This window comes from Chlorocebus sabaeus, chromosome 4 (assembly GCF_047675955.1).
Source record: "Chlorocebus sabaeus isolate Y175 chromosome 4, mChlSab1.0.hap1, whole genome shotgun sequence".
NCBI classification, from domain to species: domain Eukaryota; kingdom Metazoa; phylum Chordata; class Mammalia; order Primates; family Cercopithecidae; genus Chlorocebus; species Chlorocebus sabaeus.
Window position 1 is genome coordinate 79,559,337 of NC_132907.1, and position 20,628 is coordinate 79,579,964.

The following is a 20,628-nucleotide window of genomic DNA, read 5'->3' on the forward strand; positions in this document are numbered from 1 at the left end:
CTGCAAATATTTGAGGAACACAGCACGTCATGGTCAACTGGGAGGCATGTTGTACGTCGAGACTACTCTGGGTGAACTCATTAAAATGACACTGTTCCTGAAATACTCTTTGTCAAGGGAACTTCTAAAGCTTCCTGTTTTTTCCAAATGGACTGGTGAAATGTAATCTGATTATTATGCTAGGGCTCAGTGCTTTGCTTCGGGAAAGCTCACCTGCAGATAGGTATTACAGCTTTTAAGAAACACCATACCCACCTTTTTTTTTTTTTTTTTTTTTTTTTTTTTTTTTTTTTTTTTTGAGATGGAGTCTCACTCTGTTGCCCAGGCTGGAGTGCAGTGGCGCCATCTTCGCTCACTGCAAGCTCTGCCTCCCAGGTTCATGCCATTCTCCCGCCTCAGCCTCCCAAGTAGCTGGGACTACAGGCATCTGCCACCACGCCCGGCTAATGTTTTGTATTTTTCGTAGAGATGGGGTTTCACCGTGTTTGCCAGGATGGTCTCGATTTCCTGACCTTGTGATCCACTCGCCTTGGCCTCCCAAAGTGCTGGGATTACAGGTGTAAGCCAATGCACCTGGCCTCCCATATCCACTTCTAAGTTAAATGTATTCTTTTCTAAGTTATATGTATACCTAAGTTATATATGCAAGAAATAACCACTCATTGAAAAGCTTGCTGAAAAGTGCAGTGGCATTTTCCTACTGGAATCATAGCAAGAGCTTCAGAGACTTCAGGGAGGAAGAAAAAGGAGACATTGGTAAATGTGGCATTCCTTTCCTTTAGTTGTCTGTGATTGTTCAAACCCCGGATCAGACTAACCGCTTCCAGTTCCGATACCCCATGAAGACCCAGTCTGGGCTGTAGGTGTGGGTGGTTGAAACTGAAGGCACACCTCTGTTGGCACATGCCCTTGATAAGGGGCGTGTTGGGTGTGCTCAGCAGAGACAGAGCCAGATAAAGAACAGAGTGACTGAGTGGTGCTAAGTTGGATCATACTGTGGAATTTTAGAAATGGAATATTGAGCCACCATCTCAGGAAGCTCCTAGTGGAAATCCATCAAACCTTACCTAACTCCGTGGTTGTGTTCAAGGTACCAGAACTGTGGTCACCTACACAGCTTGGCTGATACTGATGTCAGTGTGTCAGGTGATGTGGGCACACTGCCTGTCGTTGTGTCCTCAAACTGGAAAGTCCCCCTACTGCAAAGGTTAACTGATCTTCTACAAGACGGGAAAACGCCTCTGGGTGAACATGACCTGACTGGGGATCCCAGAGCAGGGATTACCTGGCTTGTCTGCCACAGTGGCCCATTTCTGCCGTCTTTCTCTCTGACGTGCAATTACACCCTCCTTATTCCTTGGTTCTTGTAACTGAAGAGCCACTTTACAATGATTTTGCAAAGCCTAGAGAATTGCAACATTTGTATGAGGCATCATCTCACATTCAGATCATTGCTGGCTGCGAAATAAATAAAGCATGCTCATGGTTCCCCTGGAAGCTTCAGGTTTTTAGCAGTATGTGGCCTAGGTCTCTCTCTAACCCGTAGGTAAACACAGAATGGCTCACTTTCTGCAGGTTCTAAGGCACAGAGCCAGCCCAGACTGTCAGGCAGTCAACCCTTAGCTCAATTCTTTACCGTTTTACTGCTATGGGATATATTGGGGGCCCAGTATAAAGCAAAGCTGGAAGCAGGGATGATCCGTGTATTTGTGGGGGTAGGATATGGACAGGGAAATAGTGTTCCAACTCCATGCTCAGTGTTGTTTTGAATTGTAATGTGAAGTGGCCACCATACCAGGGCTATGACTGTGTGCGACGTCTCACCCTTACAGGAAAAAATGACAGGGCCACTTATCCAGGGCATTCAGGCAATAAAGTCCCTGAGCTCCAAGTTGCTAGATCTAAGGAAGTGTTTTTTCCTTCATGTCAAAGACGGGGCGTGAGTACTGTCATCAAGCACTAGGATTAAATGAGATAGTACCTCTGCCATTTTTGAAAACCAGTGGAATATACTTTGCCAGATGCAGAAAATACATAGGGGAATGGCTCTATTGCACTTATAAAGTGAAATATATTTATAATAGATCTCCAGTGTATTTTTTTAATATTTCAACATGACATAGTACATAGAGCTTGGCTAATTCCATGAAACAATGTACTCAGAGCCTAAAAGAATGTTATATTCTGAAATTTCAGTGTTCTGTTCTTACACTGTTGTAATTCATTTTAGAACGTATTCAGTTTTATTTTAGAGAAGAATCACTGGCATTTTAAGAAAAGGAGATAAATATTTGATGAAACTGGCAAGTTTTTAACAGAATCTTCCAAAGTGATGTTGTTGGATTTTTAAATTCAGGTTTTTAAAATTAGCACCAAGTTTTCCAAGTCAGCTCTGAAAGGATTGTAACTCACAGTAGCATGTCCCCAGCCCACCTCTTCAGCACTGCTCACTTCCACCCTGTCCCTTTCCTGCTCCTAGAGGCACCCCCAACTCTTCATAGATTGTGACTATGATAAACTCTGACACTGAGCGCTGATTCCCTTTCTTTCTCAAACAGCTTTGGTTTTTCCTGGACTTCATAATTGTCTCAATTATCATTTTTCTTAGCCTTCTGGATACTTCTAAGTTATTCCCACATTTTCCCTGCATGGTGTAAATCTCTTTTCAAGTATTCAAGCACATTAGGTAGTTAGCATCTCTCGGAGCCTTTTTCTTCCTGCTCCAGGGAAGATCAACTGACCTGTGGGCCAACCACGGCCTTCACCTCCGCCCCAGAGATTTCCCTGGCTTTTGTCTTGTGCTTCACCCACGCCTTGCTCTTTTCCACTCCATGACTCGCTTGCCTTGGCAGAGCAACCCTCACCTATAGTTTCTTGAAAAAGTGTGCATGGGAGGTAAAACTTTTGAGGCCTTGAATATCGAAAATATTTTTCTTTTAAACACACTTGAGTGATAGTTTGGTTTAGAGTTCTAGGGTAGAAATCGTCTTCCTTCAAAACTTACTGCTCCTTTCAGCTTTCAGTGCTACTGAGAAGCCCGAGGCCGGAAGCCCATAGGAAGCTGTGTCCCCAGTAGTGTTTGGTGACATGCCCTGATGAGGCTTTTCCCATGCACTGCACCACCTCCCACGATGGGCTCTTTCAGTTCTGAAACTGGTATCTTTCAGTCTCAGACGTACGCTGTCGCCTCTTTCTGGAAATCCTGTTATTTGGGTGTTGGACTTTGTTTCTTTAACTCTTCTCCTGTGCTTCATTTGCATGCCTTCGTCCTTCTGCTCTCTGTGGTAGGCTTGCTTAAACTTATCCCACTGTTAACTCGTGAATTTTCCTTTCTGCTTTTATCTTTTTTGTTCTGTCAATGTCTTTTTTTTGGGGAGGGGGGAGATGGAGTTTCACTTTTGTTGCCCAGGCTGGAGTGCAGTGGCGCCATCTCAGCTCACCACAACCTCCACTTCCCAGGTTCAAGCAATTCTCCAGCCTCAGCCTCCCAAGTAGCTGGGATTACAGACATGCGCCACCATGCCCAGTTAATTTTGTATTTTTAGTGGAAATGGGGTTTCTCCATGTTGGCCAGGCTGGTGCTGAACTCCTGACATCAGGTGATCCACCCACCTCGGCCTCCCAAACTGCCGGGATTACAGCCATGAGCCACAGCGTCCAGCGTGAATGTCTTTTTTATAACATTCTCCTTCTGTTCTTGTTTTGTGGGCGCAGTGGCTTCTCCCATCTCTCTGGGGATGTCAGTGGAGGAAAGTTTTCTTTTTTTTCCCCCCTCTCTCTCTCTGTATTGCCTTTGTTTCCTCTTAAGTCGCAGTTTTTTCCATAGTTTTGGTCTCCTCACATTGGGGGCCTCTGTCAAAGCGTGCTTCTCCCTGGTTGCCTGCTCATTTTGATAAGTGGGGCTCTGGTGACTAGCTGTAGTAACTCTGCCCTCAACCATGCCAGGTACCCCCCACACCCCCCATTTTACCTTATCCAGAGACTAGGAGTTGATTGGAAGCTGTGAACACCAGGATGAGGTTTCTCACCTGCGAGGGCCTCACTGATGGCTGCTCCAGTGTGGCTGCTTCATTGGGAGACTCTAATTTTCAGGAACTTGACTTCTTTTCTCTTGGGCTGGTCAGATTCCTCAGAGACCATTTCCGGTCTCCTACCTGGGAAGGCCTCAACTAGTTTCCCATGTTCTGGGAGCACAGAAGAGGAAGGAAGCCCGAACATGCAAATGCCATCCTTCTCTTAATCCCCCCGTTTTCCATGTACAGATTAAGTATGCCTAATCCAAAAATGGAAAATCCAAAATCTGAAACTTTTGAGCACTGACATGACTCAAAGTAAATGTTTATTGGAGCATTCTGGACTTTGTATTTGGGGATTAGGGATGTGTAACCTGTAAGTATAATGCAAATATTCTAAAATCTGAAAACTTCAGAATCCAGAACACTTTTGGTCCCAAGCATTTCAGATAAGGGTTACTCAACCTGTAGTAACTCTGCCCTGGGCCATGCGAGGTACCCCTGTTTTACCTCATCCGGAGACTAAACTCCTGTTTTCTGTCAAATTCGGGGAGATGTAGTCACCAGCTGTGCAAGGGGAGCTGTGGATGGATTGCTTGCTAACCTGACTTCCAGCCATCCTGCTCTGGACCCCACCTTCACCCCGTCTCCGGAAGGACCTGTGCCTCACTTCCTGATCTGCAGGGAAGGGAGGTGGGGAGAGAGCTCCACTTTCCCCATTGGGTTCAGGATTCCCTTTTCCTGCATCCGTTACATCAGTTTACCGCCTCCCATCTGCTTTCCAGAGTTCCAATTCTGTTGCTGTCTCATCTCTTATTCTTGTAACTAGACTTTAAAAGGTTCATAGGCTGATCCTTACTCTAAACACTAACATTTCCCTTTTCATTATGTGCTGATTCTGTGTGGTTCTGTACACATCCAGGAACTTCCAGGTCTTTTTTTTTATTTGTTAAAGCTGTAAACATTATCTGAATAAACATGTCCATGCGGAACTGGCCGAGCTGTGTGGCAGTCTCCTTAAGCCTTGCCCCAAAGCACATTGGTTCTGAACGGGCCTGCTTACCCATTCAGAAATCAATGACCCACTCTTGGAGGAGCCACATCTGCTCTGCCATGGGAGTCCCCTGGGTACAGCCATGGCTAATGGACCAGGGCCTCTGTACTCAGGAGATAGCCAAGCAGGCAGGTGGCAGATCTGGGACCAGCATGCCCGCCACCCAGTCGGGCCAGTTGTCCCCCTTTTGTAACTCTCCAAGGATTGTGCCACACCTGACCTGCTCATTTCACTCGCTTCAACCTTTTTCCTCACAACCCTGTTCGATGTCTTTCTCCCCCAGCTCTGTTTCGTGATGTTTTGGACACCCAACGTGTCCGAGAAAATCTTGATAGACATCATTGGAGTGGACTTTGCCTTTGCAGAACTCTGTGTTGTTCCTTTGCGGATCTTCTCCTTCTTCCCAGTTCCAGGTAAAGAAAAACAGAATGAAAGAAACATTCTTGTTTATCCTCATGCCTAATTAAATCTTTCTTTGGAAATGTTTGCAATCATGTCACCAACACAAATGTAAAATTTCATTGTGGCTTAGAAAGATGCAAAAACATTAGCCAGTAAGGTGAAAGTTCAAGAAATGAATCAATAGGTATAACTTGTTTTTATATATTTTTATTTATATATTTATATATAATTATATTTATATTTATGTTTATATATTTTTATATATATATATATTTTTTTTTGGAGACAGAGTCTCTTTCTGGAATGCAGACTGGATGCAGTAGCAGAATCTCGGCTCACTGCGACCTCTGCCTCCCGGGTTCAAGCACTTCTCCTGTTCAGCCTCCCAAGTAGCTGGGACTACAGGCGCCCACCACCACACGCAGCTAATATTTGTATTTTTAGTAGAGATGGGGTTTCACCATGTTGTCCAGGCTGGTCTCGAACTCCTGGCCTCAAGTGCTCCTCTTTGGCGTCCCAAAGTGCTGGGATTACAGGCGTGAGCCACTGCACCTGGCCGTATAACTTGTTTTTAAAAGTGCAGTGATTGCAAAAACAGTAAAAAGAAAGTAGACCCGAAAGGATAGCACGTGGAGTTTTGGAGACAATAAAACTGCCTTCTGTCTTGATTGTGGTGGTGGTTACACAAATGCGTTCATGTATTAAAACTCTCAGAACTGTGCACCAAAAAGCCAGTTTTACAATACTTTAATTTAAAAAGTGAAATGAAAAAAAGAAAAATAGAGTGAGGCCGGGCGCGGTGGCTCAAGCCTGTAATCCCAGCACTTTGGGAGGCCGAGACGGGCGGATCACGAGGTCAGGAGATCGAGACCATCCTGGCGAACACGGTGAAACCCCGTCTCTACTAAAAAATACAAAAAAAAAAAAACTAGCCGGGCGAGGTGGCGGGCGCCTGTAGTCCCAGCTACTCGGGAGGCTGAGGCAGGAGAATGGCGTAAACCCGGGAGGCGGAGCTTGCAGTGAGCTGAGATCCGGCCACTGCAGTCCAGCCCGGGCTACAGAGCAAGACTCCATCTCAAAAAAAAAAAAAAAAAGAAAAATAGAGTGAGCTTATTGCTAAAGCCTGGAGATATACAAAGACAGAGAAGGACTGCTGGAGAAAGGAAGATGCCAGGGCAACCTGAGGCCAGATGATGGATGGTCAGAAAGGAAACTGCTCATGGCTGAGACAAAAGCCAGTGGGAAAGTTATTACACCAAGCCGATATAGTGGTGTGAGGTGTACCAGACAAGAATGAGGTCGTTCGAGATTAAATGAGAAGAGCAGGTTGCAGAATGGTTGATTAGTATGCAACCATTTCCATAGCAAATATGTAGCACATGTGTGTCTGTATTGTCATATGGATGTGCTACATTCTTTTCCTGCAAATAACTCACCAAGCTGCTAACAGTAGTTGCCTGTGGGAAGCAGGACAAGGGCCTGGGAAGTCACCACTGGGAAGAAGACCTTTGTACTCTATTCCCTTTTGTACCTTTTAAATTCTGTACCAGGTGTGTCACCTAGTCAAAAATAAGTTTCCCCAAAAGATCCACTTAAATCATTAAACTGGGAAGCCAGAATCTACAAAGCCACATGTTAAGAAAGGAGCTATGGGCCGGGCACAGTGGCTTACGCCTGTAATTCCAGCACTTTGGGAATCCGAGGCAGGTGGATCATCTGAGGTCAGGAGTTCGAGACCAGCCTGACCAACATGGTGAAACCCCATCTCCACTAGATACAAAAAATTAGCCGGGCATGGTGGCACGTGCCTGTAATCCCAGCTACTCAGGAGGCTGAGGCAGGAGAATCGCTTGAACCCAGGAGGCGGAGGTTGCAGTGAGCTGAGATTGTGCCACTGCACTCCAGTCTATGCAGTAAGAGTGAAACTCCGTCTCAAAAAGAAAGAAAAAAAAAGAGAAAAAGAAAGGAGCCACAGAGCCCAGGTAGGCCAGGGCTGCTGGAGCAGCCCTTGTTCCAAGGCCTTGCAGCATCACTTTCTGGGCTGTGGCAGAAATGGAGAAGTGTGGCCGGGCACGGTGGCTCAAGCCTGTAATCCCAGCACTTTGGGAGGCCGAGACGGGCGGATCACGAGGTCAAGAGATCGAGACCATTCTGGTTAACACGGTGAAACCCCGTCTCTACTAAAAAATACAAAAAACTAGCCGGGCGAGGTGGCGGGCACCTGTAGTCCCAGCTACTCGGGAGGCTGAGGCTGGAGAATGGCGTGAACCCGGGAGGCGGAGCTTGCAGTGAGCTGAGATCCGGCCACTGCACTCCAGCCTGGGTGACAGAGCTACACTCCGCCTCAAAAAAAAAAAAAAAAAAAAAAAGAAATGGAGAAGTGGCTGGAAGATCACAGCCCCCGCACGGCGTCCGGACTTGTTGGGTACCCACAGGGTGAAGCAAGCTGGGGAAGGTGTCACCATCCAGAAGGAGCTGCACTCGCAGATTGAGACACATGCAGCTAATTTCCTATGGTAGTGACCAGAGGAGGGGCCTGGAGCGCCCCAGCTGGGAGCAGGCTATAGCTGGGTATGCGATTCACCTTCAATCTCCATTTGACTCCACTTTCTTGTCTGTAAGATGAAGGGTTTCCAGACAGCTGCCAGGCCCTGCCACTCTTTGCAATCTGTTGGATTTGGGCTAACCAGTTTAGCATATGCCTGGGACCGACTCTCTCCTTTGGTCAAAAACCTCAGTGGGTCTATCTGCCTAAGAAGAAAATCAGCCTTGTTAGTATTAATATAAAGCTTCCACCCAGAGGAAGGCAGGACATATACTGTTAGACCAAGACGACGGCAGAGGCTTCCTTCCAAACCAGCATATCCTGGAAAGGAATTTTTATCCCAGGAATGAGCACTTCCTCCTCCAAGAGCCTTTGCCTGGTGCTGTCCACAGGGAGGTGACGGGCCCCTCTCTTCAAGGAGTAGGCCCTGCCCTGCGCTTCCTCAAGCCTTTCCAGTTTCAGATGGAATCTAGATGCTCAGGGACCTTCCTACTGACAAGGGCAAGCCCCGTGCTCTCCACAGTTCCCTGCTGTCCACCCACGGCCCTCCTGCAGCTCAAGAGATCCAGTGAGGAGGCAGGCACGGGGAGGCCACGCAGCCTGTGGTGCAATGGCAGCGCACCGAGGGCCACAGCATTAGGAGAGGGAGAAAGGGAAGTGACCTCGGTGGAAGTGGTCAGTACCAGCTCAGGGAGGGAACAAAGGGAAGTGGGGACGTGCACCTTCCTCCTCCTACCTCACTGCTCTGGTCTCCATACCTCTGACCGCAGGCAGGGAAGATGACTTCTGGTGCCAGCTTTTCTGCTCACCCAGCGTCACACCAGAGTGCCGTCATATTGCCACTTTTCTCTGAATGTTCCCTTCTAGAGGTGGATGATCGAGGGCGAGGCTGGGCAAGTGTGGGGACAGGACTGGACAGGAGCAGCTAGGCTGCCTGGAAGATGTGGTCCCAGTGGAGCAAGGAGCCTGCCGGTCCCCAGCCGTTTAGACCCAAAGGGCTGTGAGGAGGTGGTGACCCGAGGCGGGCCTAGGCTCAGGAGCAGGGATGGGGAGCCCTGGCAGGAAGATGGGGTGGCCAGAGGCTCAGCAGCAAGACCAGGGTCCCAGGCAGCCTCTGGCGCTCGGACGTGCTACCCTGGTCCAGAGGCAGCAGGATGGGGAGGGGACGTGGGCACACCTGACGAGTCCTTTGCTCTTCCCCACAGTCACAGTGAGGGCGCATCTCACTGGGTGGCTCATGACGCTGAAGAAAACCTTCGTCCTGGCCCCCAGCTCTGTGCTGCGGATCATCGTCCTCATCGCCAGCCTCGTGGTCCTGCCCTACCTGGGGTATGTCGTCAGGGAGTTTGGGGCTGTGGGTCCTTCTGCCCCTTCAATACTGTGTCCAGAGGTTTAAGATCTACATTTCCACGGGAAATCCCTAGGCATGTCTAGAATCGGAAATTCAGAATGATGTTTTGTGTGTCTGCCCAGGCACCAGGTGGAGGCTCTTGGGATCCATTCTAGAAAAGGGCTTTTGGGGTCAGGCCCAGACATGAGTAATAGACATTGAGCTCCTGTTGGGGTGTGGCTGGCCCTGTACGGGCTCGAGCGTATGCTGGACGTGAAAACCAGAAGAGGAGGATATGGTCCCCGCGCTCAGGGAGCTCCCAGTGTCCTGGGAGGGTAGGAAGGGCTGTGGGGTCCGTGTGCTGTAGGATCCATGTGCTGCGGGAGGGAGGCGGCCCACCCCGAGTTCCCAGTTCCCCTCACACATTAGGTTATTAGCTGTGCCCTTACGAAGCCAACAGATGGAGAACACCGCGGGTCTCAGCCGTCTCGAGGCTACACTTACTTTCCTGGGTTTTGGCATGGACGGTTGTGCCTTGACTTGGCCTTAACAGACAAATCGCCTTTGTGTTCTCATCTGCAGGGTGCACGGTGCAACCCTGGGTGTGGGCTCCCTCCTGGCGGGCTTTGTGGGAGAATCCACCATGGTCGCCATCGCCGCGTGCTATGTCTACCGGAAGCAGGTGAGACAGCCACGCCGGGACCCTCCTCCCGGGTGCAGGAGAACCTGAGCAGCCGCTGACCAGAGTTGGATAGTGGCACTCATCAGTGGGGGATCCTTGGTGACCTTGCCCAGTCTCGTGGCTTAGGGTGGCTGGAAGCCTAATGGGAGTGGGGTAAAAGGGGAAAAGCTGAAGGCAGCAAGTAGAGACAGTCCCTTTGAAGAGTTTTGCTCCAAAGGAGAGAGAGGTGTGGACATGGATTTCAGAAAGCCAGCGAAGATGGGGCAAAGTTCAGCCTATGGCTTACTTCGGGGGAATGACCCACAGATAGGCGATGCTGCCGACGGGAGAGGGGACAGTGACACGAATGTGTCTGTGCACACGAGGACCGGGCAGCCCAAGACAAGAGCTCAGGCGGCCTCTCTGGTTGCGCAAGGGCCTTTCTGATCGCTTTTGTTTTTCTCAGTGAGGTAGGAAGCCAGATCGTCATCTGAGGAAAGGGAGGTGTTGGAGGGTGGAAGAACGAGGACACATGGGTGGGGAAGCAGTTGGTCAGGAGAATGGCAGAGTGAACAGGCCGGGACAGCAGGGTGACGGCCAGGCCACTCAGAGGGCCTGCTCACGGTGCGTGACGCGCATCTCAGGACACTGGCTGTCCCCTGCTGTTGGGTTTCCCCAGCCATGGCAGCTGGGTGGTGTGGGCTGAGATGGTAGAGATCTGAACCTCAGCACAGGTGGGGCTTTGCCTGGCAAATATGATGGAAGAAAAGCAGGATAGGGAAATGGTGGTCATTACTGAGCATGTCATGTAAGCTGAGGAAAGAGCGGAGGGAGGACATCGAGAAGGTGGCCACAGTGAAGGGCTGGTGGGATCTGTGGATGGGGGACCAGCGAGGCTGGCAGACAGAGGACAGTGTCTTTGCCTTGGCCTGTTGGTGGTGCCCAACATGTCGATAATGGCAAGGTCTGCAGTGACCCAGGAGTGGTTGAGGTGGGCTGGGGCTGTGAACCTGATCCCTGAGAGCCCATGTATTGTAAGAACAGGCAACATGGCAGGGAAGTGACCAGGAATTAGGACAGGCAGTAAATGGGAGAGAATGACAGCAAGCCTGGAGCTGTCCCAGAGGTGACTGACGGAGGCTGTACAAGGTGCAATATTCTGATAACGTGAGGTTCCAAGCTTGAGGCTTTAGGGAGGAGGAAGGAAAAGAAGTCTGCAGGTGACTGTGAGGAGTCGGGGAGAGTGCAGCCCTCATTGGAAAGGGCAGCAGGGGGTGGGTTGTCTGGGGCGGGGCGGTGGGACACAGTGTCCTCCGAAGTGCCTGCCTAGCTCAGTGGCAGGCGCACAGACACGAAACTACAAGGAACATGCTGAACTAAGATGCAGAAGAGGTGAGGCCACCCCAACCATAAGAAGGTTTAAGCCTACAGCGGGGGGTCCCCCCAAGACCCTGGTGGTGTCTCCCTGCTCGTGGTTCTGCTGTGCAGTGTCCCCGTCCACAGCCCCACACTGATGAGTCTTCTTTGGTCTAGAAAAAGAAGATGGAGAACGAGTCGGCCACGGAGGGGGAAGACTCCGCCATGACGGACATGCCTCCAACAGAGGAGGTGACAGACATCGTGGAAATGAGAGAGGAGAATGAATAAGGCACGGGACGCCATGGGCACTGCAGGGACAGTCAGGATGACACTTCGGCATCATCTCTTCCTCTCCCATCGTATTTTGTTCCCTTTTTTGTTTTGTTTTGGTGATGAAAGAGGCCTTGATTTAAAGGTTTCGTGTCAATTCTCTAGCATACTGAGTATGCTCACACTGACGGGGGGACCTGGTGAATGGTCTTCACTGTAGCTATGTAAAAACAAGCGCAACAACTGACTTCATGCCCTGCCTCACGAAAACCCAGAAGACACAGCTGCCTCACACTCGACGGTGTGTCCTCCTCCCCTGGACAATCTCCTCTTGGAACCAAAGGACTACAGCTGTGCTGTCGCCTCTCGGCCACCCCGCACAGCAGGCCACAGACTCTCCTGTCCCCCTTCATCGCTCTTAAGAATCAACAGGTTAAAACTCGGCTTCCTTTGATTTGCTTCCCAGTCACATGGCCGTACAAAGAGATGGAGCCCCGGTGGCCTCTTAAATTTCCCTTCCGCCATGGAGTTCCAACCCATCTACTCCACACATGCAGGAGGCGGGCGGCAGGCTGCAGCCCGGAGTCCCCGTTCACACTGAGGAACGGGGAGACCTGTGACCACAGTGGGCTGACAGACGGACATAATCTCCCGTAGAAAGGTTGGAAATGCCCCGGGGGCAGCAAACTGACACGGTTGAATGATAGCATATCACTCTGTGTTCTCCTAGATCCGAGCAAGCTGTCAGTTCTCACCCCCACCGTGTATATACATGAGCTAACTTTTTTAAGTTGTCACAAAAGCGCATCTCCAGATTCCAGCCCCTGCCGCATGACTTTTCCTGAAGGCTTGCTTTTCCCTTGCCTTTCCTGAAGGTCGCACTAGAGCGAGTCACATGGAGCGTTCTAACTTTGCATTTTAGTTTTTCCAGTGAACTGAAGCTTTAAGTCTCATCCAGCATTCTAATGCCAGGTTGCTGTAGGGTAACTTTTGAAGTAGATTACCTGGTTCTGCCATCCTTAAGTCGTAACTCTGCGGTACAGGTAATTCAGAATGTACTACGGTACTTCCCTCCCACACCATACGATAAAGCAAGACATTTTATAATGATACCAGAGTCACTATGTGGTCCTCCCCGAAATAACACATTCGAAATCCATGCAGTGCAGTATATTTTTCTAAGTTTTGGAAAGCAGGTTTTTTCCTTTAAAAAATTATAGACACAGTTCACTAAATTGTTGATTTAGTCAAAATTCCTAGACTGAAAGAACCTAAACAAAAAAATATTTTAAAGATATAAATATATGCTGTATATGTTATGTAATTTATTTTAGGCTATAATACATTTCCTATTTTCGCATTTTCAATAAAATGTCTCTAATACAATACGGTGATTGCTTGTGTGCTCAACATACCTGCAGTTGAAACGTATTGTATCAATGAACATTGTAACTTATTTGCAGCAGTTTTATAAAGTCCGTCATTTGCATTTGAATGTAAGGCTCAGTAAATGACAGAACTATTTTTCATTATGGGTAACCGAAGAATAAACGGGTCACTGGAATAGGAATAGAAGTGTAAGCTGGAAGGGCAAAAATGAGAAAGAAAAAGGTAGGCCCTTCGTGTCTACCATTTTCAGTGCTGTGTGATCATATTGTTCCTCACAGCGAAAAAGAATGCAAGGGCATGAAGTTAGCTGTGAGCATGCCAGGGTTGCATTCATATTCCAGGGTACCCAGTGCCGACGAGGTGTGCCCACATGGGGACATGTCCTTGGTGTGCTTCCTCAGAGTGGCTTTTCCTCCATTAATATATATATATATGAGTGCTGAAAACTTAAGTTGCATAGCTGCTTTGCAGTGGTTTCAGAGGCAGATCTGAGAAGATAAAAAAACTCAATGTATCAGCTTTTTTAAAAGGACATTACTAGAAAATTAAACAGCAGTATTTTTTAACATGTGTGACTCTTTCATGATTCTGGGGTTGGAGCTTAAAGATCCAAATTGAGAAAGCAGGCCAGGCACAGTGGCTCATGCCTGTAATCCCAGCACTTTGGAAGGCCGAGGGGGGGTGGATCACTTAAGGTCAGGAGTTCGAGACCAGCCTGGCCAACATGGCAAAACAACGTCTCTACTAAAAATATAAAAATTAGCTGGGCACGGTGGCATATGCCTGTAATCCCAGCTATTTAGGAGGCTGAGACAGGAGAATCGCTTGATCCTGAGAGGCAGAGGTTGCAGTGAGCTGAGATAGCACCATTGCACTCTAGCCTGGGTGACAAGAGCAAAACTTTGTTCCCCCCCCCCCCCCAAAAAAAAAAGGAAGCGAATCCTTTCCCTCTAAATCCAGGAAGGATCAGCAAGGGCCTCCTCATTATGACATAAGGAAATAAGGAAATATAACTCCAGAGATCCTTTCAGGGATCAAGATCAGTGGACCATAATATTTGGTTAGAGTTTCTGAGAACACAGGAAGCAATGCCACACTCAGGCCACCACAACGGAGCTGATTTGGCAGGACTTGTCCAAACCGTTCACCTTAAAGCACGTGATCCTTCTTCATACATTTTCTTCACTTGGGCTGCTTAAGTCACAGCCTAACAACTTCTGAGGCAAAAACTGAGAATTGGCATATTCTCCTGCGTTTGTTCTAACCGAGTCCCGTCATCCAGCTAGACATGAGAGGAGATCAAACCAGGGAGAGTGACCTTTCTTCTTCCCACTTTTCTGAGTCATTAGGGGCAACCTTTTGACTTTTCTGACCAAAGAAACATTCCCCCAAAACATTTATTTTTCATTGCAGGGTGTTCAGCGGACAGCTGCATTTAGAAGGGTACCATGCCTGTGAGATTCTCATGTCAAAGACCATGGAAAGACCAGGTGTGACTTTCTCCAAAATTGAGTGACTGCTTGTGGACGAATACAATCTAAAAATACAAGACCATGAAGTAGTTTTTCATTTAGATGCTGAGAAACAGGTTTGGGCAGCTCAAAGCACAGAAAATAGAGAGTGAGGGTTTTCTCTGAGCAAGCCAAGGCTAGAGCTCCTCCTTTGGTGGCCTATTTGAGGGAAACAAGGGAGGTCATCCTAAATGTGCAGTTGCCATTTGTTCTGTAGTGACTTACAGGGATCTCAGTGGCAAAGGGCGTCAGTGAGACACTCAACAATTGAGCAAAAAGAACTAGACGAGGCTTGCACTCGGAAAGTCATGGTAGGATTGGACCTGCCGGCCACATGGCTCACGGAGTATTGACGGATTTGCACATGGGCAGGAAATCCTCCCATATGAGATTCTTCAAATGGGGTGCAGAAGGCCACTTGTTTGCATTTCTGGATAAAAACCAGTCATCCCCCATGACTGCCTGCATCGGGTTTGTCTTGTGCCAAAGTTACTCTTCCCTTGTTTTCACTTTGCCTTGATTTTTAGCATTAGCCAGTAGTTTGGCTTGGAAATGTCCTGGATAGCCGATTCCCTAAGAAACTGAAACATTTAATATTGGCTTAGGATGTATCAGAGGGGGCCAAATAAAGCTGCTTTACAATAGTAAAATCACTTTATACTTCACTCCCTCAGTCTTCCCAATAAAGAACCTTGGGAGGTACAAGGGGTGGGGGGCCCCGGATGGGGAGGCCTGGGAGCTCCCAGGGTAATGATAGAGCTGGGCCGAGTTCTCCAGACACCAGGGTGCATCGCAGCGGGGCCAGCTCAGGAGTGCTCACTCCCAGCACTCTGGATCTCTCTCCTGGTTGGAATAATCATTACATAACTCTCAGAAAATTTATTCACTTAAATCTTCAGAAGAAGAAGTGTGAAATGTTAACAGCTCCTTGCTCTCACTTGTTCCCCATTTGGGGATCTTCTGGAGGGAAGGGGCAGGGGGAGAGTAACTTTTCCATGCCCTTGCTTTCTAGAAACATCGATTTCCAGACTCAGTAGCTGACTGGTTTTTTTCCCCTTCAAATTGAAGTGGGAGAGAGTGTGTGTTTTGCAAAATAGCAAGTATTTATAGCGTTGTAATTACATTTCCTTGAGAAATATTTTCTTGTATGTAAAAATCTTTCTACTTCAGTAACTCTCTCAGCAGAACAGTGCCCAGGACAGCATGTGCCGGTTAGTACCAGCTTTGCAGGTGAGCTGACTTCTAAACTTAGGATGACGTCTTCATCAATCAGACCACTGCACGTCCAGGAAAAGGGGTCCTTTATCTTCTAAGTTCTGCTCCCCATCTTTCTTTTGGAACCAAAGTTGCAGTGGAGTGTGAGGAAGGGCTTTGAAAGATGTGGAGTGCTGAGATGTCTGCATTGCATATTCAGCCAGTTCAAAGCCAGCAGCTCCTGCCTGCATTCTGTAGACAGCGCCCTCACACACAGCCCTCTGACGGCTCTCACATAAAGCACTGGAACCGTAGGAAAGCATGTTTTTTAGCAACGTGTTTGATAACCATTCGGGATACTCCTCTGTGTGGTTATTCTGAATCTCTATTTCTGTCATTGAAGCAGCAAAAAACATCATGTGACTCATCCACTGATCTAACCACACTTAAAACAGGATGTAGAGAAAAATCTGAAGAGAAACGTAAAAGGGCCTGTTGCCTGCCCTTTTAAAGGCACAATGTCTAAAATCATGCAAATGTTCAAAATAAGAGAAATTGCATTGTGCAATCAACCCAAACTGCACTCAGAAGTCAGAGAAGTCACAAATACACAGTATACTATCTGATCTCAAAAGGGAAAAAGGAGATTGACAAGACCGTAAGTTTAGACTTTATTTTCTTCTCGAGGGGACATTCAATCTATTAACTTGCAACTTTCCGCTAGGAAGAGCATCAAAGGTGGGCCTCCTAAATCATTTTTGAAAAATCTTTGTCAAGTCCAAGTGGTTGCAGGAGAATTATAGCCAGTATCTCTTAAAATATTTCATTTTAGTGATAATGGTTTTCTCGGCTTCATTTGCAAACAACCAGGATCTCTCAAAGACTGCATTAAGATACATGCACTTTTATAGATGGCTGTCAGCTACACAGATTCAGCAAATGTTTTTTATATAGTACCTGTTTTAAGTTAGGCTATGTAACTTAAAGTGCACTTCACTAACAAGACTTGACATCAGCGTCTACAATATGTATATGTAAACAAAAGCACACAAGATCTAGGCACCCTTCCTCTCTCCAAGAGTTTAAGTGGTGGTTTCCTTAAAGAAGGGGACAGACCAGCTAAAAATGGTTGTACCACTCACTGTACAACCTCATGGAAATTCTTACTGTAAGATTTAGAGGCAACGTTCCCTAGCTATGAGCCAGGGCAAGAAACGGCACCTTTGGCGTTGGGAACATTTGGGGAACATAACAACTAGGTAGATGCTGGTTCCCTGAAGTGTGGGGCCATAAACATGCGGGGACCCATGGTTTGAATGAACCAGCCTCTGAAAGCTAAGTTCAAACCACCCTTGCGTAACAAAGGAGTACAGGGTACACATCAACACCAATCACCCAGCACCTCACAGCGTTGGTCATGTCACCATGCGGCAGGCCCCTTACCCCAGGGCTGCCACATCCACAAGCCTTGCAGTGGCAAATACACTGCTCCTTGGATGCAATGAGATATTTTGGTTGCTTAACGATGTATTGATCAGGGAACTGTCTGAAGCTAGTAGGACCAAGGAGTTAATCGAAGGGCTTCGGGAAAGTGGACAAGAGCCACGCACGCGATTCTGTTCCATGCCAACACTCATTCATTTAAGGAATGTATTCAAGCTGGAGGCTTCCATATCATTCACGCTTCTTGGCCTCACCTCGCTCATCTGTCCAATGGGAGGCTTAAGCCATTATTGCTAAGGTCCCTTCCTGGTCTAACACTCTGTGTATGATCTAGGATTTGGAATGTGGTATGAGATCCTACAATGGAAGAATAAAATTACCTCATTCTTCATTTCAGATCTGAATATTAGCAGTCATCTACATTTTTTTTTTTTTTAAACAAAATTAAGTGTGCTTAGAGTCATTCCTCTACATGGGCTGTGGCTGTCAGCTCATAGGTTTGTCAGTTTCACATCAAAACTGTGGGTATAAACTGTTGAAACCAATCACATTAAAATATTTACCTGAGCACAGTGGTATGCATCTGTAGTCCCAGCTACTCGGGAGGCTGAGGCAGGAGGATCGCTTAAGCACAGGAGTTGGAATCCAGCCTAAGCAACAGAGCAAAACCCCGTCTCTAAAATACAAATAAAATATTTGTGTAGTTTTTGATTAAAATTGACTACAGCGGTCAGTATAAAATATATGTCGCTTTTAAGGAAGTGCTGTTTATGTATCATGGAAGTTTTTGCATTGGTAAGAGCATTTATATATGCTTTGTTTCAGGGTTTATCGATTTGTATTCATATATTGTCAAATAGGTTTCATACTCTAATTTTACTTTAAGTAAAGCTTAAACACTTGGCATACAATTGAGATTGCTTTTAGTTTCTTGATTTTTTATTCTAACCATGCATCTGTTTACTTACTGCAGTTATGTGGTTTCCTAATCCTGATTAGTTTCCCTTTTAATCAAATTTACCTGAGATATTAACATTTTGCCCTTTGCCTTGGTTGCTAAAACCTCTAACCACTGGGAAATTTCTCTAAACTCCCTGTCTTAAATATAACCTATTTCTTCAGATTTTATTCTGCATTAAAATTACTTTTACTTCCCATAACTTCAGTAATATTGAAAATGCTTCTCTGAACCCTCTCCAACTTCTCTATACACCTTCTCAAATGGGAATGCTAAAATGAGGCAAATGTTTGGTAAGCCTGACAAGGGCCAGAGCCCAACAATCCTCCTGCCCACATCTAAGAGATTCTTACTCTTCTTAGTCTTTATGGGAAAAGCATTACTCTTCTATCACCTTTTTTTTTTTTTTTTTTTTTTTTTTGAGACGGAGTCTTGCTTTGTTGCCAGGCTGGAGTGCAAGGGCGTGATCTCAGTTCATTGCAACCTCTGCCTCCCGGGTTCAAGCAATTCTCCTCCCTCAGCCTCCCAAGTAGCTGGGACTACATGCATGCGTCACTACATCCAGCTAATTTTTGTATTTTTAGTAGAGACGGGGTTTCACCATGTTGGCCAGGATGGTCTCGCTCTCCTAACCTCATGATCCACCAACCTCTGCCTCCCACAATGCTGGGATTACAGGCGTGAGCCTCCGCGCCCGCCCAGCATCACTTTTCTTAAAGCATCACGTTTTAACCTCAAAGAAAGATGGCTCTACCTTTTTTTAGCTCCTCATAAGACATTGTATAAAGCGTTTTATTACATACCTGTAGTCAGTAAGATTCTAGGCATCCTACAGACTCACTTGGGATTGCCTATATCCTTCCTTACTGCTACTTTTGTTAAAATCCCAGAACTCAGTCCTACCTCCACTGTGCTTCTCTTACTGCCTCTAACACCAACCATGTTTTTGAAGGCTTCAGAGCTGTGCTCCTGGCCCCAGTGCATGGACTATGCCATGTCCTCAGGCCTAGCTCTCAGGTCAGGTGTGTTCAGGTCCTGGTTGCCTTAAAGATAGTGCAGAGCTGCGCTGGCCCCAGCATCACTGACTGTCCCTGTGGGGAGTGGTACTGTTAATACCACAAGGGGCAAATCTACACCCCAACCCATGCTTTCCCGACATCTCCATCTAGAGGAGGCACATTTACCTCCCACCTGGAAACCTCCTCCATGACCCCCCACCGCCAGTGGAGTCCCACCAAGCCCTGCCCCCTGGTATCTCTGCCTTCCACACCTTCCTCTTTATCCTCTGTAGTCTCACTTGCTTAGCTCAGGAGAAAAATCATGGAGAATTCCTCAAAATTCGTGGAGAAAACTATGCCTTCTAAGTTTTTTTTTTTTCTGGACACTATTAAAGGCAATGCTTAGGTGCAGGGAAGGCTATAATTGGAATTCCAGGTACAGGAGTTGGAATCCAACCTAAGCAACAGAGCAAAACCCCGTCTCTAAAATACAAATAAAATATTTGCGTAGTTTTTGATTCAAATTGACTACAGCAGTCAGTATAAAATATATATATTTGTAATTCTGCTCCCAACAAGCTCCAGGTTTCTTACCCGGACAATATAAGACAATAAATACCATGCTGATTGCCCAGTTCAATACACTACGCTTCGAACAAAAGGAAAAAGTAAATCAGGCGCTGAAGTCCTCATTCTGTCTGCTGCTTATTAGCTGTGACTCAGGCAAGTGACTAGATGCCTGTGGATCAGCCTCCTCTCCTCTAGAACAAGACCTTTTCTACACAGTTCTAATCTACTGTACCACCAGGATTTGCAGTGGCCAATGGCAGTTCAGGAAGGCGGGGGTGCTGTGTCTGCAAAGCTTCTAAGCCACATGGAAGTGCTTTAGCCAACAAATCCAAGAACATTACTGTGGTCCACTTTCAACAAAGAAAAATGACTAGAGCTTTTATGAAACAAAAAAACTGCTTATCTCAGGTTCAGAAACCCTTGATTCCAAAGACAGAAATAGAATTAACAAATGCAATCATTATTTCCAAACTTCACATTATACTATAAATCTCAAATACTCATCGGGTCTTTCATCTGCTACGTGATAAAAGTTCTCTTGGTCTAAAGGAAATGGCTGAGGAGAGCGGCCTGTATCTCCACTGCCCCTGGCACCATCAGGGCAGATGCTTGCAGTTCATGTGTGGTCTGAGGTAAAGAGCGTATCCTCCATCATGACAGCAAGGCCACGTCCTAACCTCGCCTGGTTCTTCTCTTTCTCCCAATGCCAACCCGCCCAGTGCTATTTAATTCCATGCTCTTTAGAAAAGTATATAAATGGCTGGCAGGCCCACTTCCACCTTCGCTGGGAATCCAGCCCTCATGCACCCAGGTTCCCTAATCTGGGCCTATTTCCAGCTCCAAATACAGCGGTGATGCCCAAGTCTGTTTTTCCAGCCCTAACTTGTTCCCAATCTTCAGACTAGTCACTGGGTGTATCCAGTCACCTCCC

General features: G+C 47.1%; 1 protein-coding gene across 1 annotated transcript in view; it reads left to right on the top strand.

Annotated features, from left to right (window-relative positions):
* The window catches only part of ANKH (ANKH inorganic pyrophosphate transport regulator), a 153,577-nt gene extending 139,988 nt beyond the window's left edge, over positions 1–13,589 (top strand). The window contains exons 9-12 of the mRNA XM_007961244.3: positions 5,351–5,480; positions 9,220–9,343; positions 9,927–10,026; positions 11,539–13,589. Coding sequence (XP_007959435.1) covers positions 5,351–5,480; positions 9,220–9,343; positions 9,927–10,026; positions 11,539–11,652 — 468 coding nt within the window. The 3' untranslated portion in view covers positions 11,653–13,589. The remainder of the gene's footprint in view (positions 1–5,350; positions 5,481–9,219; positions 9,344–9,926; positions 10,027–11,538) is intronic.
* Positions 13,590–20,628: the final 7,039 nt, after the last annotated feature.